The sequence below is a fragment of the Balaenoptera physalus genome (assembly GCF_965194825.1).
Source record: "Balaenoptera physalus genome assembly, chromosome: 2".
Lineage (NCBI taxonomy): Eukaryota > Metazoa > Chordata > Mammalia > Artiodactyla > Balaenopteridae > Balaenoptera > Balaenoptera physalus.
The window spans coordinates 21,920,520-21,939,652 of record NC_138883.1 but is presented as its reverse complement, the minus strand read 5'-3'; the positions used below and the strand labels follow the sequence as shown (position 1 = coordinate 21,939,652).

Genomic DNA, 19,133 nt, shown 5'->3' with positions numbered 1-19,133 from the left:
TTTTGAGTTGGCTGCTAGGAAGTTAGGGCCAGATTTGTAGCCTGGTTCTAACATGCATTTTGTGTACAAAGTTCACTCCTGATTTAATACTGTTTTCTCCTTTGTTTCCCCTTTACTTACTTATCCTATGTAAATTTCATGGTGTTGCACCGTTATGTAGCTCTGTAAGCCCTCCTAAAAACTTTCTGGGAAAAGGCAATGCATAAACAAACTTTAGCTAAGTTTTACCGTAATCAGGATAACAGTGAATACGCATACTATATATCACAGGCTGATTCAGGTCAAAGATCTCAGAGATTTAAAAAGGGAAACATTTCTTAGCAAATTCATATTCTGTAGGATAAAATTCAACTTATAGAAATCTGAATTTCAATAGTTAAAAGTAAATGTAAGATGGATTCAAACTGCCCCTAATGAATGCTTTCCAGAAGTTTCTGAACTTCCAAAAAAGTTCATGAAAAAATTGAAAGATTCAGGTTTTAAAAAAAGTCTGCCTGGAGAGGTGCCTGGCCATGGTATGTTATAGCATACAGGATAACCAGAGGTGGAATCTTTATTTCACAGGTTTCAAGATACAGTACAAAACGAATCTGTACATCTCTCTATTAACAGGATTTGTTTACACAATTATATTACACTTCACCAGCCTTTATACTGAATTTAATTAAATACAAAATAAATTTACAAAAAGTCTACCATGGTGTTCTTTCCAATGCCAGCTTACGGTCTTTTAAAACGTTTCCTAAATATTGATAGTGGTTACACCTTGATCGTATCAATATTATGTGGTTTTTTTTTTTTAAATCAAAGAGAATAGTGTCATCTTGTTATTCCAAACAGGAAAACCGGTGCATGTGAGGTGACTCCCTGCACACAACCAAGACATCCTTCTCATGCACACATCAGGTTTTTACTTGTGCAAACAGTCACTTTAAAAATACAAATCATTTTTACTTGGAATATTTTCAATTTTCTTGAAATACCAAGTGGAAGGAGAAATTTAGCTTCTTTTCGAGGACTACTACACATTTAAAAATCAGGTAGTGCCTCTGACAATATGATATTCAGAAATTTTGTATTTTCATTTATATTTAAGAGCAATGACTGATGAAAAGTATTTTTGTGAAAATAGAAGTTTCTTTTGCTTTATTTCTTGCACAGTTGTAGTCAAAATATTGTATAACATAATTAAATTCACTTTCAAAACAAACACTGTTATTGGGACAAATGTAGCCCACATTGCTCTTCTTGGTAGGTAAAGGGGCTGTTTCTCTGAAGCATTTTTTGTTTTGAAATGTGCATGTGAAATGTTAGTCCAAACCTCTGAAAAAGGTTTTTTGCAGATGTAGCTAGACAATATAATACACATGCTACACACATGAAGAGTTGTGGTCTTCATTTATAGGCTTGCATGCATACTTCCAAAACACTGGTTTGAAGAACAAACATGAGGAGCAAAGAAAGGGAGAAAAAAAAAGCTTATATAAAATATTTAAGTTTCCTGGAGGCAACAGCAGCTCCTTAATTAAATAAAGCAACAGATCATGGCCAGATCACCAGCAGAAGTTTCTACAACTTCCCAATGGTACAGAGATAAAATGGCTTAGCAGTAAAACTCTCACAAATTAACCTTATATGCAGAAGGGTAACACATCCTCAAAAGTATTAAGATTAATGACTCACAAGTTCATCTAAATGCTAAATAATAATGAATTTTGAAAAAAAGAAACATTTTGGTTTATTTTTCTGTGCCATTGGATATTAACCAAAAATAAGATAAGGCTTACCCAGAATACAGAAACAAAAGCTCCAAAAACAAAAAGGAAAAAAAAAAAAACCAAACCCCAAACCCCAATGCTACCTTTGTTAACATAAAACAAAAAGCAAAACAGTTAGTCTCAAGACTCTGGAACAGTTGACTAACCAACAAACCAAATGCACAAGAGAATAGAAGCTAAGTAGAGTACTACTGTCATCACCTTGGAAGGCAGGAAGACAGACTATAAAAGGGATTGGGAGAGAAGGGCTACCACGGAGAAATGAAGCCGTACTCTATCTGCTAGCTCTAAATTCTAACATTAAAACTCCTGAATCCTGGAGTTAGTTTAATGTCACTGACATTAACTAGCTTTAGTTACTGTCATTTTATTCAAATGGATGCCATTTGATTAGGTAGGTATTGAGCATTATTTTAGGAGAAACACCAAACCCAGTTCCTATTTGCTTAGGTATCATGTCCCTTGTACAGAATGAAAAAGGGAGCAAAGTATTTTGAGACAGTCTTTAAATGAAGCCATAGGAACTAAGTTATTTTAAATTTACCATTCAAATTTCCAGTAGCAAATGACCCAGGGTAAAACAGGAGGTGGACAAAAGCCAAGAAAAAGATCTATTTGGAAGATGAATAAAAAGGACATGGCTAGTGGTACACTAACGGGAAGTTATTGCCTGGAGAACAAGACCACATTTTCCCATCTGCCTCTGGGTAGTGCACACTGCTTTAAGAAATGTTTTTTCAAAGTACTAACAGAGGGAAGTAAAGATAGAGATAAGAATGCTGCTAAACGAAAAATTAGGTGGATGGTAGAAAAACATGGAAGTTTAGTTGTTAAAGTTTTAAATAAATTAAAACAGTTCCTTCGAAATGAAGCGTGGCTGCTATTGTGGGTCATACTTATTTTGAAGGTTGGGGGAGAACAGGCAGGGGTGAAGACACCAACATACTGTACCGACTGTACTCTAATCTCTAATGTAAGAGATCAAACAAGTCTTAATATTTACATGAGCTGCCCAAAGCAACATTACACTTCTGAGGGTAAAATTTCCTACCTTTCAGATCTGCATTTATACATATGGTTCTCGCTGTCACCACCTCTTCCTATTTAGAAGCAATTATCTAGGAGGAAAGTTTGCTTACCAGGTTTCTCATAATACTCTGAACACCAAAAAAGCACACTACTTCACATTTAGAGCCTTCATGTTCATTACAGACTAATTCACTCTAGTTCTAAATACAATCTCTACTTTAAAAACCAAAGTCTTACAACTCTTCAAGTTTTCTGGCAGATGAGGGGTTATGGAAAAAGAGTATAAAGATTAATATAAACAGACTGAGGTCAGCAGGCACAGAAAGCCTGCTCAGACACTAAGAGGGCCTCAGACCAGATACAGGCTGGTGAACGCTGCCATCTGACAACAAAAAGGAATACAAATTTGGTTGAAGTTTTAATTTTTTCATTTGTGGTATGTGACCTTCTCTGTTTTCTTTGTTGTTGCTGTCGTTGTTGTTCTCCGTAGTACTTAACCAGACAATTCTGAAGTGTAATAGCCTTGATTTTCCTGATGTTAACAGTGGGAGGGTGGTGAATACGAAAGCTAAGCAAGTGGTTGATCTTCTACTGTAACATCAAACTGCAGAAATAAAAATCTCCCTGAACAGTACAAACAGGCTTTGGCTTTCCTCAACCACTGATTTTAATGCATCTCAGATTCTCTGAGTGTTAGTATTGTAATGGTAGTCACTGTATGCCATAGCTTGGCAACAATATTTCATATTTTAAAAATTCAGGAGGGTGGTCTGTTCTTTTGCAATAAGAAATGCAAAGTAAAATAAATCCTGGGAACAAATGCTTCAACTTTTGGGAAAGTGTGTCTGTGATCCTGGTACCCCACCCAGAGTTCTTCAATATTGTTTCCTAATCTCTCCCCTTTAGTCCATCCTCTGGCTTCCAGATAAAGGCTCTGTATACTCAAAACAAACAAGCAAATTACATTGAGTAATTTGGGGCAAGTTCACGTGTTAGCTCAAGAAGTCAGTTCACAATGTTTTCTATATATTCCATTCCAAGGAAATGAAGTTCACATAAAACTCTTTAACATGGCCTTTCAGTCTTTGAAGGAGAGAAGTATGGTATAAAGTATGACAATCACCAACAGCAGGAAACCTCCCAACCTTGCCTTTTAAAGTAACAAATATGCTGAATATGTATACTTGCATGTGGCCTGGTAAAAGTTCCTCGGTTATCGCAGTTCTGAAACACTTTGAAGACTTTTTTTTTTTTATAACTTAAAAGGCAAGTTCTATTTTCAGACTTTCAAACACGTTAAGGTTAAATTTGCAACTAACTGGGTTTTCCTTTTTACATCGATCAGTTTTTAGTGTCGACGCATGAGACCTTAAAGATGGTTGACAGAACTTATGCACATTGAAAGAATGACCAAAAGGACCCAAGAAAGATAGTTGGACACAGCAGACATTACCTTGAGTGTCTCACATGTTTCCAGGAAAAAAAAAAGGGGGGGCAGGGGAGCCACTGAGAGTTGTTATTCCATACGGCACTGAAACGGACATTCAACTCAGTTTAGGTAAGAGTTACTTATCCCTGAAAATAAAGGCATCAGATTCTAAGCAGCTTTAGGAATTCAATGCTTCCTTGTGCCTCTTCCAGGAGGTGGCCACTGATCCAAAGTCCTAAATCAAATGCAAGTGTTTTTGGTAAACGATTTCCTTGTTTGTCACTGGTCAAGGCTGGCCGCCGTGGGTCACTGTGGTGGTTGCTGCTCGGGCGGTCCCTCCTGCTGTGGTGGTGCTGGCCGTGGCCCGGGAGGCCTGGGGACAGGCATGTCCTGGTGCTGCCTCTGCCTGTAAGCGATAACTGTCCCCAACAGCAATGCAATGATGGTCATGAGGTAAAGGTCCCACTCAGGTCCCAAAAGCTGGTCCATATCAAGCTGGGTGAACAGATCTCGAAGCTTAATGAGAAAAGTATAAAAATCATTATGATCATTAAAATGTAATAGAAGTAGCTAGGAAAGTTACATCACAGATTAGAGATAAATACAGAATTTATTAAATCAGTTGGTTTTAGTAACATTTTGCAATGTGTGCCAAAAAAAAAAGGGTTTTACTAAACACAGAACTACCATATGACCCAGCAATTCCACTCCTGGGTATATATCCGAAAAAACAGAAACACTAATTCTAAAAGATACATGCACCCCAATGTTCACAGCAGCATTATTCATAATTGCCAAGATGTGGAAGCAACCTAAGCGTCCATCAACAGATGAATGGATAAAGAAGACGTGGTACATATATACACAATGGAACATTACTCAGCCATAAAAAAGAAAGAAATTTTGCCATCTGCATCAAAATGGATGGACTTGGAGGGCATTATGTTAAGTGAAATAAGTCAGACAGAGAAAGACAAATAGTGTACGATATCACTTATATGCAGAATCTAAAAAATACAACAAACTAGTGAATATAACAAAAAAGAAGCAGGCTCAGATACAGAGAACAAACTAGTGGTCATCAGTGGGGAGAGGGAAGAGGCGGAGGGGCAATATAGGGGTAGGAGACTAAGAGGTACAAACTATTAGGTATAAAATAAGCTACAAGGATATATCATACAACATGGGAAATATAGCCACTATTTTATAACTATAAATGGAGTATAACCTATAAAAATTGTGAATCACTATATTGTACACCTGTAACTCTACAGTACTGTATATCAACTATACTTCAATTAAAAAAAATAAAAATAAAAATAAAACCCACCAGACTTTAACAAAGGATCCAATCTAATAAAATTAAGGACAAAACAAGACAAAAAAATAAAGACAATGAGTTCAACTGAAAAAAAAAAGGAAGTTTTAAAAGCCTTCAACTGAAACTCAAAATAATGTCTGAGGACCAGAGCTATTAATTCTTAACAGCTGACTATATAAGGTATCTAATATGGTTCCTTTCCATCAGTAACCTAATGCACTGATTTCCAACCATTTTTCACAGGAAATATTTGAAACAAACACTGGGGACAATGGAGGACCAAGGGTGGGTGGAAATCAGTATCTTGACACACCTCACCTATAACCTATTTTTAGTGATGACACACTAGCTAAAAAGCTCTCTTCTAATGAAAGCAGGGCTATTTTACTACTTCTCTCATGTAATTGAAAATGACAGGAATTCAGAAGTTTAATAGCTGAACAAATAATGCTTTTTAGTTAGGATTTAACTAAATATTTAACTGAAATTGAACTTAAAAGTTATTTTCTTCATCTATGATATTTTAATCGTTTTAATGTCACTTAAGTTATTCCTGGTATTTTCTGACTGCTACTTACCCACAAAGAAAGTAAATATGGGGCATAATCCTTTATGTTTAAATAAAATTACATTTAAAAGGTCCCCATAATACATATTTGTAGGTACAGTTGCTAAAATTTTTCTAGAAAAAAAATTATAACAAACTATTAACTGTGTTCCCTGGGGTGGGACCTGCAATAGTAGACTTTGTTTTTCTGTATTGTTTGACTTTCTTACCATCAATACTTATTACTCTTTTTTTTTTTTTTTTTAAAGTTGGAATATCTAGGTGGTAGGATTACGGGGCATTTTATTGTTTTCTTGAAACTTCTGTATAAAACACAACAACTTAACATGGTGTATTACATGACCAAATCCTAGACTGTAATCAGTAGTTTATTAGTAATAAAAACTGTGAGAGACAAGGGTCTGAAATAGTCTTCAGAGAGAAAGAGCAGGTGGCCACCCTGTTAGCTTTTCAGTTAAAGGAACAAAGATCCTTTGAGTTAACGGAGCGTACAGCATTCCCTGGCTCACGCTATTGAACAATTATAAATTTGACATTACAAATGTATAAGCAATCAAGAGGACAGAGGCCAACATCTCCAGCCCTCTGGAGCCCTATGCGTGGAGGACCTCAGTGCACGGGCTAGGGTTGCAAAAGGGAGAAGTTGTCGAATTTCTCTTTATAGATGCTGAAGCAGCATGGACTAAATTTACATCTGTGTAACAAAGAGGGAAAGCCCCTTCCGGAATCTAGTGCTGAAATGGTGCACAACTTGTTCTGAAAGATGTTAACAAAAGGTTGAAACAGCATCCTTTTCTGGTCTGGCGTGAATTAAAGTTAAATAGCCCTTCTTTCTGCATACATTTTAGGACTTTCAGAGTTAAATGCTGTACCAGTGAATCCATTAGGAGGAACGACAGGTACTGTAAACAAAACAGAAAACTGGAGAACCCAAGAGCATCAACATTGTGTTGGTAACTAGAGTTGGTAGTTTTGAAGAGAATGGGTAACCCACCCATCTCCTAGCAAAGTTCTACCATTAAGCATATTTAAATAATTCAAGGTATTTTTAGGAAACATAGTTCCAGTCGTATTTTTAACATGTTCCACTATCAGAAGAATCTGAAATACAACAGCCTGGGCTGGTTCTCAGGTTCTACTTCTTCTTCCCATGTCTTAAATTCTCTTTTTAAGGGGCTGGTCTGAGTCACTGCTAGGCAGTCATCTGATTTAATGTTTACTGAATTTAGTTAACTACTATTTCAAATTGCCATGGTTTAGTCTCAGTTTTCCCTAAACCAGAAAACATCTGCACCAATGAAAAATGCTTTAGCACTGGGCACCATTGTCAAATGTTACCTGGGAACTGTTAAGTGCTTTGTGGCTACACTCATCCCTCACCTGATGAGGTCCCTTCATCTGGGAAGAAGGAAAGAGACCAGACACTTGCAGGTCCTTCCTCCCCTCCCCCAACTTTGCAAAAACGTAACTGTGGACTGAGAAGGTTACATCATTTGTATTTTAGTTAAAAGAGGCATAGACCACTTACATTTGTTTCCCGTATGTACTGCAAGAAATAGACAATACCCAATTTGCAGAGTGCTAGGAAGACTGGTACTTGTGCATCTGGGCTGGCTTCGGCTGCCATGTCATAAAAACGTTTTGCAAGGTGAATATCCTATAACACAGGTAGCAAACCAAAGTTCATCTCTTGTTAAACTAAGTAAAAATAATTACTATTTATATATTAGGAAAGTTTATTTTACCTTTCAAGTTTCATTTTAAAATTTCCCTTACCTAAAGAAAAAAACCCAAGCTTTAATTAGGTAAAATTTGTTTAATTATCTAACTGCTTAATTTTGACAAACTTAGTTGAAAAATTTAAAAGTTAACTTGTGTTCCCCTGATCTGACATCCCACTTGCTGTGCAGATACGGTGGACACAGTGGATACCTGTGGATACGGTGGATACCTATGCATAACACTGGTAACCTGGAGACTTCCAGGGGTGACCTGTAAGTCTCAAGTTAATATTTTCCTACTTATAACCAGTCAGTGTAAGCAATTCCTGGTTTCAGTCTGCAACAGTGACCTTCAAACTGGGGTAGACATACTCAAAGTTTTTCAAGGGGTGCATGCATGGACAGTGTTAAGGGACTCGCATCCTGTCTTTTCCTGTCTTAGATGTATTTCTATAAAGGGCGAAACAAGTCATTACTAATTTTGGCCCAGGTTGGAGTGCTCTGCATTCAGATAAGTGGTAGAATGGGATGGTGGGAGGTGCAAAATTCTCATTTAACAGCCTCACTTCTCCCGTCCCCTGACTACTGTCAAAGAATACCAAACTCATAGGTAAGAATTCCATGAGACATGGGAAAGAAAGGCTAAACATTAAGACTGACTTTTTCTACATATTTAAATATAAGCAGTTACTTTCAGCTATTCTCTATACTTGTCCCTAAGGTGAATCTTTTTAGTTAAAAAGAAGAGCACCTTCAAATAAAAGTAACAGTATGGTCAGTGTCTTTGACTTTTTAAAAAATGTAACAAATTTTATTTGTAGTCATATTTTTCAAGATCATGCATCAAACTTTATGTGATCCGCAGACTCTGCGTGGATGATTCAATAGGGTAACTAAATCTTATCCATCAATCAAATCCTGAATTACTTATTCCAATTATAACCAATCCTCATCTTGTTTAATACTTAATATTTTTCTATCTATACTGGATGCTGGACTGATTAGCTTTTAGAGTATGAGTATCTCTTTTATTTAAAAAAACAGAAAACAAATAAGAAAAGGTGATCATAATGTCTTATAAAAACTAATGAAATTATTCTGATTTTTATACATGATTAATTATTCTTAAAAGCTGAATCCCAGGGTTCCCTCCCCTAATGCTAATCAAAGGAATTCTGTGCCTTTTATCATAGTCTTTATTCATAAGAATTTGTATAAGCTTTACATTACAAATTAAATTATGATGAGAAAAGCACACTGATTTTCTTGTTTTACAGCCTATTATAAAAACAGACTGTTAGTTATATGACTTTAATTCTGATTGTCTTTAGCAAATTATTACTAAGTGTATAAAAACCATAACTTATGTATAATCTTTACATTAGGCATCAAACCCATATTACTTTTATTTGAATTAATAAACAAAGTCAGACTTTCTGATAGACACTAAGTCTGATTTGGCTGACTGATCTTACAATGCAGGGAGGCTTCAACAACTGTGTTACATGGCAGAGATCATCCAAGAACTGAACGCACTCAGCCTGCAGCTCCAGATTCTTGATAAAACTATACTCAAGTATCTAATACTAATATAAATGTAAAATATCAAAACTTACATATCGGAATTAAAATACTCAAGTCTAAAAATAAAAAAGCACTTTGACAAAAAACAGTGCATTAACAAAATGAAATGAACAACCTTCTAGATTTAAAAGCACATAAGGTCACAAAATGTCTCTAAGTGACTGAATGAGCAAGGAGTATCATTAGCTATTGATAAGCCTTGGGAAAGCCTTTTAGACATTACTCCCAGAAACTGAGAAAGTATGAGTCCAGTGATCAGGGAACACCTCCTTTTGCAAGTCTCTAGTTTCCAATTCTTTGCTTTCAACAGAACTGAACAGGGGCTTAACCAAGTTAACAAGTGACAGATCATTAGAAGTAATTTTAATGACAGATCAGTCTGATTTTTGGCATATGTTATGGACTAAATGTTTGTGTCTCCCCAAAATTCATATGTGAAACCCTACTCCCTAATGTGACGGTATGAGGAAGTGAGGCCTTTGAGAGGTAATTAGGACTGGATGAGGTCATAAGGGTAGAGCTCTCATGAACGGAATTAGTGTCCTTATCAGAATCCCTAAAGAGCTTGCTGCTTCTCTCTCGCTCTTTCCTCTTGAGAGGACACAGAGAGAGGAGGGCCTTCACCAGACACCAAATCGGCCGGCACCTCGATCTTCAACTTCCCAGTCTCCAGAACTGTGAGAAATAAATGTCTGTTGTTCAAGCCACTGCGCTATAGTATTGTCACCACAGCCCAAACTACCAAGACAGCATACAACTCTAAAGCAGTTTAAAGAATTAAGTGACCTTACTATAATAAAATTCTTCCCATTCCCATATACTTATTTACGTGCACAAGGTTCCAGTCATATATTTATAAAATGAACACAAGAATTAATGGTAAACCTATTCCACGATACTTAGGCTAATTTTTAAAAATGCTCTATTCATCTCATTAAAAAATACATTTTCAATAATTACCACAAAAAGTAAAATTTTATCAAATTTTATAATATATGAGGTTGATGAGAACAACAGTATATAAATAACTGACCAACTATGGCTAATAATATCTCGAGAATTTTTCTTAATACTTATGAGCCTATAATCATAGGAAATAAAATTCAAATTTGAATTTATACACTTTTTTGTTTCAGATAAGCATGATCAGTGATCAGTACATTACACTGGTATACAATTCTGTGGGAATAACGGACTAAAATATAAATTCAAGGAGAAAAGGAAAAGATACTATCTTCATTTAACAAATTTGCTGTGTATTTTTAAAAAATTAATAATGGGGTTATCAAATTGTTTTGGTATTTAAAGTCATTTAGTCATTTTATTTATAAAAATGTTAGTGGTTAAAATAGCTAGGACTTAGACCCTTTGAAACTTATGATGAGAAATTTTAAATGTCAAATTAAAAATGTGCAAGAGGATACACAGTTTTTCAAAATTATTTTAAGGGTACACAGGCAAAAACTTAAGACCGTGGGTCTAAAGAATGTTAGACTTCATTAGGAAGGTAAAAGAATGAAGATAAGTTCATCAGTAGCAAACATTAAATTCATTTCAAAATAATCTAGAAATGATAGAATTTGGCTATTGATGGACAGTTTCTCAAACAGCAGTTATCAACAGAGGCAGCACTGCTTTTCCGTTTTCATGAATCTGTCTTTGGCTTAATATCCTAAATATAACAGTGTAGATATCAATATGTGTGTGTGCTCGAGGATGAGAGAGATGCAGGGCAGTCTTCTGAAATATTACAAAACTGCCTCCTAACTTAGCACCTAAAATCTGAGCACATTCTAAAGCAAACCTATTTCCTATTAAAATGAAGATGTTTCCCCCCCAATCACAATTACATTATTCATACATTTGTTTCAAAGTCACACTCACCTGTTTAATGCCTAGTCCTTTCTCGTGCATATATCCCAGGTTAAACATAGCTTGTGCGCTGTGCTGCTGCTCAGATGCTAGGCGATAATGAATAAACGCCGTCTCATAATCTACGTCAGTGCCAAATCCATAGAAATGGTAGTCTCCAAGCTTAATTCTAGCCACAGTATAGCCTGAAACAAAAGGTAAATGCAAAACTGCCAATAAATAACGTGTGTTGAAAACAGACCAAACTCTTATTTCTCCTCCTGTTAACATGTTTATATAAAATAAATGTTAATTTGTAACACACAAACTTTATAACAAATTCTTCAGCCAACATAGAAATTCAGTAAAAATTTAACTAGAAGGGTTGCTCTTCTGAAGAAGCCTTTTGTAATAGTCAGGGAGAGGTAAAACAAAGTGGGTGTAATCTCTATTTCACTAATAATACTCCTCAGATGATCACTCTATTCTGTCATTTAACATTTTAAAATAATTCAACTGGGGACTTCCCCGGTGGCGCAGTGGTTAGGAGTCCACCTGCCAATGCAGGGGACACGGGTTTGATCCCTGGTCCAGGAAGATCCCACATGCCGCGGAGCAACTAAGCCCGCGCTCCACAACTACTGAAGCCTGCGTGCCTAGAACCCGCGAACCACAACAAGAGAAGCCACCACAACGAGAAGCTCATGCACCGCAACGATGAGAAGCCCCCGCTCACAGCAGCTAGAGAAAGCCCACACGCAGTAACAAAGACCCAACGCAGCCAAAAATAAATAAATAAAATAAATAAATATATTAAAAAATAATAAAATAAAATAATTCAACTGGACCATTGTTTAGGCTTGGAGAAAGGGATAGGCAGACAATGTTGAGAGTAGTATGTGTGAGAAAGAACTATTCAAATAAAAAGGAGTGGGGAAAGGCTGAAATCTTAGGTTTTACACCTATAGTCTTACACATTCTATTCAGTTCTCATTTAATACAACATACTAGCCTCCAACTAAAAACCAGAGTAAAGCATAGCATGATATAAATGTCCAGTACGATAAAGACCTTGCAGTTCAACTTAGAAACCCTGGGACTGGAACTTCCATTTTAAGAATGAATACCAATCATGAACGCAAACAAGTTAAAGCTACAGTTAGTATCTCTGCTTAATTTTAAAGTGGTGAATGACATGATTTAATCTTTATGTGAGATTAAAAACAAACAAACAAAAAACAATAAAGAAAGGTCCCTGGGTGAAATTCTTATCCTAGAATTAACCAACCACTCACCTTGTGAGGCGGCCCGGTTCCAGTGCAGCAAAGCTCTGGGGTAAGTTTCATTCTCACCTACGATGGTTGCTTCTCCTACAGGGAAAGTTGAAATACAAATCAGGTGTTTAAGGAAAGGCCCTAGACTTTTAGGCTTTATCTGCAAACCAGGGTGGATACATGGAGCATAATTTAAATAAGAACTGGGATATAACAAATATTAAATGAAAAAACTATTGAAATTAAAGAAGTATGGGAATAAAGTACTGAGTTCAAAGAAATCATTGCATTCAGGGCAACACTACTTCCTGAGACACGTTTTCACCACAGAACTAATAACGAGACTACTGAAACACTAGAGGTCTACATACCACTGGAAAAACAATGTTTCTGCATCTGCTGTAGTTTGAAAAATGTATTTACTGAAAGCAGTTAACTTTATGATGGACGTCAAATCCATTTCTATCGTCAACTGTATAAAACTAACTTTGATGGCTTAGAAACCTGAGGTAAAATAACTTGAGCATGTGTGCTGTTATGTTCTAGTTATAATAATAAAGAAGTATCTTTGTGGCTTTTCTTTTTAAACAGGTTAACCCAAGGCAGGACTAAAATGAACCTTACTCTGATCGAGAATGAAGGCCGCATTGCTTTGTGCCACTTCATAGCCTTGCTCCGCCAGCAGGAGGTACTGGATCACTGCGGCATTGTAGTCACCATCTTTATAGCTGTTATAGGCAGTCATGAGCCTCTCAGACCACCGGCCCCGTTCACATACATTCTTAAACAACTATGAAAACAGGAAAAATAATCAATACAAGATTAAGAAAGATACGTCGGAAAATCATTTTTGCACTTTGGCTATAAGCAATTGTTAAGCTTGCTCTCTCAATCTCTGGCAGTTTTACTAAATATATATATAAAAGTCTGGGATATTTATTTGAAGCTTTCACTTAGTCTTTAGAACAGGTTTATAAAAATAATAGCAAACAATTATATACCATTTACTCCGGCCAGGCACTGTCCTAGTGATTTATGTATGGTATGTACACTGACTCACTTACTCCTCCCATGAGGGACCACTCTCTTATGAAGTAAGTCCTAGTAACAAACAGCTCCATTTTACAAGCGAGGAAACTGAAGCATAGAGTGGTTCAGAAACTTTGCTAAGCATTTAACAATGCCCCTCGAAAGTGCCAATTACGAGAAAGCTAACAACGTTCATTTAACATACACTTTTTGAGGCTGACTATGTCTCAGATACTGTCTTAGGTGCTAGAGAGACTGCAGACAATAATATCTGCACTTATAAACGCTGATTCCAGGAGGGAGAGACAAATGGAACTAATAAGTGTGATTCTAACACACAGACCCTCAGAGCCTTCCCTCAGGATACCAGTGCTAGTTGGCTAAGTCTGTTTCTACTCTAGAAGAAATCATGCAAAGAAAACCAGAATTAAAACAGTAGGATTGGGGGTGGGGCAGAAGGGAGGTCCAAGAGGGAGGGGATATATGTATACATATAGCTGATTCACTTTGTTATACAGCAGAAACTAACACAACATTGTAAAGCAATTATACTCCAATAAAAAAATAAATAAAACAGTAGACTTTCCCACTGGGCAAATTAATTTCCTACATACAGGTTGGTAGAAAAGCCCTTACCTCCACTGCGGTGTGACACGATCGCATCACACCTGTGCCGCTGGCATGCATCTGAGCTAGGTTATAGAAAGCCAAGATATGGCCTCCCTGAGAAGCTAAATTAAAATACTTCAAGGCCTGTTTATAATCCCTCTTGACTCCAATGCCATCTGTAAGGAAAATCACACGAGAGGTTAGGAATAGTCTTAAATAAGATTTAAGACTATCTGCTTTTCTGCTGAAGCATCAGAGAAGACTTACATAGGAATAAAACTAAATGAAATTCAGAATTCTTACTCTGGAAAGATGTGAATCTTATTAATATAGATTTCTACATCAATACAGATTAATATACTCTACAATGAAACACAAAATGCACACATCATTGAATTGGGAGGACATTAATCAGCTAGAAATTCGATAGCTCTCACTTCCATATCATAGTGGCATCTAGAGGAAAACAGGTCATTTAGATTTGGTGTGTCCATCATTAATTCCAGCGTTACTTACTATAGTACATGGAGCCAAGCTGTAGTTGCCCATCCACCCAGCCTTGTTCAGCAGCTTTCTGGAAATACTTCAGTGCCAGATCATAATTCTGTAGAAAAAGAGGTCATATGATCACATGATAAGGAAGCTCAAAAGGCTGATATACTCAGAAGTCAGGAGATTCATTCATAAAAAGAATTAACAAAGCATACAGAAAATATTCTTAAAATCATTAAAAGGATGACCTTCTAATTTTTTATAATACAAAGATGGTAATATTTTTTAAGTCATGGGGGATTAACATTTAAGACTGTTAAAAAAAGCAAATATACTATTTTGTGAAACAATTTGCATGTCTGCTCTCAGAAGGCATAAACAACACTAGTAGAACAGCAGGCCAAAAATTAAGAAACAGTCATCATATCTTTTCGATTAACCAACTAACCCTTTTAAACCTCAATATTTCTAATATTAAATAAGAAAAATTCTCTCCTTGTTTGTTCTTCCCTGGGTAGCTTATCAAACATTGTATGATTATTAGATTTCAAATATCAGACATATCCCCAAAGAAAAATTAAAACAAAGGTCACTACTGGATTTTAGTACCCTAAAATGACTAGAAGGAATCAAAATGAGACCACATTACTGTCTTTTGTGCTAGGAAATACCTACAGATTAGAATTCTATACCTAGCTCTCAGTTTCGGGCCCAAATTAAAAGAACACATTGCTTGGAGAGACCGCACAGAGATGCGGACAGCGACGAGGTTCCGGGAGCATCCAACATGAGCAAGTAGCACAGAAGAATGAAGAGCAACGGCCCAGGAAAACCAAGACAGCCCCCGGGAAGAAAGAGCTCAAGTACGGTAGAACCAAAAAATGTCACACGGGGTTGACATTGAGGAGGTTACTGGTGAGCTATGTAGAGCGGTTACATGAGGTAAAAGCCTGACTGCTGAGAGCTGAAGAGTGGATGGTAGCAGCTCACATAATTCATTCTTCGGGGAAACCTGGCTTTGCAGGAAAGAGCTGGAGAGAAGAGAGGTGGTAGCTAGAAGGGCAAGGGGTAGAACAGAAAGCTTTTCTCCCTCTACATGGGAGGACTTAAGAATTTTCTTAGGCTTGGGTGAAGAGATAGCAGGGAGATATTTAAATCTCGGAGAGATGGCAGAGTAGGTGGGGTAGAGAGCATAGATGGAACAATGAGAAACAGCTTCATACCTTGAGGAGAAGGTGCCAGAGACACAGCCATTCTAAGAAGGCAGTTGCTATGGTGGGATGGGGTAAGGGGTGGTAGGGAACCAAACTCAAGAGTTTCAGCTCCGGTTATAATGAAACGGTCTCACCTGGGCTGACTGGGAGCTAGTTAAGGAATACTTCCCTACCTCACCAGCTGACTGCTCATTAAAGTCAGACGTTAGATTGAAGACTTACAACTTGAACTCCTCTCCCGTAGAGGTAAGCCATTCCAAGCCCACTCTGTCCAACTGGGTTGCCCTGCCAACCAGAGACAAAATGAAAGATTCATTACAAAATAGGCAAGAATAAATGACTGCAAAATAATTTACAAGCATATTCAAAACATGTTTTAGTACTTTTCAATTTAAAACAAAATTTTCTCCTTCCCATCAGACTAAACATGATACTGAGTTTTAGAGATTTGACTTTCAATAATTGCTGAAAATGAGTAAATAGTAAATTCACTTAGAATTAAATTTTGGTGACTTACCTTATGACTGTTTCATGAATTTATGATATAAAACATGACATGTATTTAATCTTTTCAAAATTAAAAGTAGGTCATTTTTTTTTTTGGTAGGTTTTCACTGGTAATCTCCCACCCCAATAAAGAAGATGTTGCCATGGGGCAGAATCAACAAATTAACATTGGGATCAGGTGGCAAGGATATGCTTAAGATTGTTGGAATGTTGTGGAGCAAAGACAATCATTGTTTTGAGACCGAAAAGAGAAAAATCTAGTATTCACCTAAACTTAGAAGGACAGAGGCATCTTTAAAAGAGTGTCACAGTGCCCCTCTGGGAAACACTCCACTGACATTTGGGACTACAGTAACATGTACTAGCTGACAAAGAGGTCAGTGTACACACTGGAGCCCAGAGGGTCTTAAATATTCATAGGCAGCTTTCTCTGGGCCAAAGAAAGCCTAACTTATGTATCCTGGTTATCAAAACTACCCAGTCATGTAAGCTTTAAACCTCAAGTTGCAACACAAATAGGATAAATTATATAACACCTAATTCCATTACTAAAATCATTATTTCCCTGATCAGGAAACTTCTCAATGAAATTGAAACACAGAATTAATATTCAATAATCTGGTCCCTAAAAAAATACATACTGCTTTTTCCCGAGTAGGTTTTTTCTAGCCAATTCATCCATATGAATCATACTTACATAAGCACTTCCAATAATTTATGGAGTAAGTTGATTATGACTAATCCCCTTAACACAATAAACTTTCCTATTAAAATAACAGTAATATGGTACACATTTCAACATACTGAGTCATGAAGTCTTACCATGTCAGCAGCCTTTTTAAAGTAGTGAAGAGCTGTCTCATTACTCTGAGGTACAATATCGCTTCCCTCTGAATACATCTGGAAAACAGACCCCAGTCTCAATAGGAGCTGTAACCTTCTCTCCAATTACATTTTTCTCCTATCTCAGCTCATTCTGGGGTTTGTCAGATTTCATGGAATCTTTCAACAAAGTTTAAAATTCCCCACAGGATATTTTAGAATTAAAAGCAAAAACTTAAAAGTAGACATTTTTTATATATTCTATATCATGTCTAATTAATGACTTATCTATAAACATGAATATATAAAATCAGTTCACTGATCAATCTCAAAAGAAGAAATCTTTTTTTTTATTAACTACAGTTATTTTGTTTTTAAACATCTTTATTGGAGTATAATTGCTCTACAGTGTTGTGTTAGTTTCTGCTGTATGACAAAGTGAATCAGCTGTATGTATACATATACCCCCATATCCCCTCCCTCTTGCGTCTCCCTCCCACCCTCCCTATCCCACCCCTCTAGGTGGTCACAAAGCACCGAGCTGATCCCTGTGCTATGCAGCCGCTTCCCACTAGCTATTTTACATCTGGCAGTCTATATATGTCCATGCCACTCTCTCACTTCATCCCAGCTTACCCTTCCCTCTCCCTGTGTCCTCAAGTCCATTCTCTACATCTGCGTCTTTATTCCTGTCCTGCCCCTAGGTTCTTCAGAACCTTTTTTTTTTTTTTTAGATTCCATATATATGTGTTAGCATACAGTATTTGTTTTTCCCTTTCTGACTTACTTCACTCTGTATGACAGACTCTAGGTCCATCCACCTCCCTACAAATAACTCAATTTCATTTCTTTTTATGGCTGAGTAATATTCCATTGTATATATGTGCCACATCTTCTTTATCCATTCATCTGTCGATGGACACTTAGGTTGCTTCTATGTCCTGGCTATTGTAAATAGCACTGCAATGAACATTGTGGTACATGTCTCTTTTTGAATTATGGTTTTCTCAGGGTATATGCCCAGTAGTGGGATTGCTGGGTCATATGGTAGTTCTATTTTTAACTTTTTAAGGAACTTCCATACTGTTCTCCATAGTGGCTGTATCAATTTACATTCACACCAACAGTTCAAAAGGGTTCCCTTTACTCCACACCCTCTCCAGCATTTATTGTTTGTAGATTTTTTGATGATGGCCATTCTGACTGGTGTGAGGTGATACCTCATTGTAGTTTTGATTTGCATTTCTCTAACGATTAGTGATGTTGAGCATCCTTTCATGTGTCAAAAGAAGAAATCTTAAACCCTGAGACAAATCTTTCTTCTCACTCTGTCCCAGTGCAAATGGTTGAACAATTGTTTGGGATAAGCAATTAAATGAGGAAAAGAAGAGCCGACAGCAATGTCCACCTTCCTTTCTCCTCTACCACTGCTTTCCCCATGATAAGATGCAGGGTATGTCTTAAATTCAGGAAAAGAAATAACTAAAAGGTTATTTTAAAAGGTTTCAAGCACTGAATGTCTATATAGTATACCAGGTATGGGAACTGATAAAAGGGCCAGGAGAAAGGAAAACTGAATGACCAGTAGTACTGTTTATATCAATGTAAGTATTAAGGAAATAAGTAAAGAAAATCTTTTTTTGAGATAAGGAAGATTAGTAAATCAGAGCAAGAATCGAGAGGGCTGAAATGAAAAGTTGTTAAATGCTAACAAAAATAGATAGGCAGGGACTTCCCTGGTGGCGCAGTGGTTAAGAATCCACCTGCCCATGCAGGGGACACGGGTTTGAGCCCTGGTCCGGGAAGATCCCACATGCCACGGAGCAACTAAGCCCGTGTGCCACAACTACTGAGCCTGCGCTCTAGAGCCCGTGAGCCACAACTACTGAGCCCACGTGCCACAAC

At 36.9% G+C, this 19,133-nt stretch overlaps 1 protein-coding gene across 1 annotated transcript in view; it reads right to left on the bottom strand.

The window, feature by feature from the left end:
• Positions 1 to 535: 535 nt before the first annotated feature.
• Positions 536 to 19,133, bottom strand: part of SEL1L (SEL1L adaptor subunit of SYVN1 ubiquitin ligase) — a 56,263-nt gene continuing 37,665 nt past the window's right edge. Inside the window, exons 13-21 of the mRNA XM_082451271.1 lie at positions 17,229 to 17,306; positions 16,122 to 16,184; positions 14,710 to 14,797; positions 14,221 to 14,369; positions 13,180 to 13,345; positions 12,577 to 12,651; positions 11,315 to 11,487; positions 7,654 to 7,782; positions 536 to 4,752 (exon numbers count right to left, since the gene is read on the bottom strand). Of these exons, the coding sequence (XP_082307397.1) occupies positions 4,543 to 4,752; positions 7,654 to 7,782; positions 11,315 to 11,487; positions 12,577 to 12,651; positions 13,180 to 13,345; positions 14,221 to 14,369; positions 14,710 to 14,797; positions 16,122 to 16,184; positions 17,229 to 17,306 (1,131 nt within the window). The 3' untranslated portion in view covers positions 536 to 4,542. The remainder of the gene's footprint in view (positions 4,753 to 7,653; positions 7,783 to 11,314; positions 11,488 to 12,576; positions 12,652 to 13,179; positions 13,346 to 14,220; positions 14,370 to 14,709; positions 14,798 to 16,121; positions 16,185 to 17,228; positions 17,307 to 19,133) is intronic.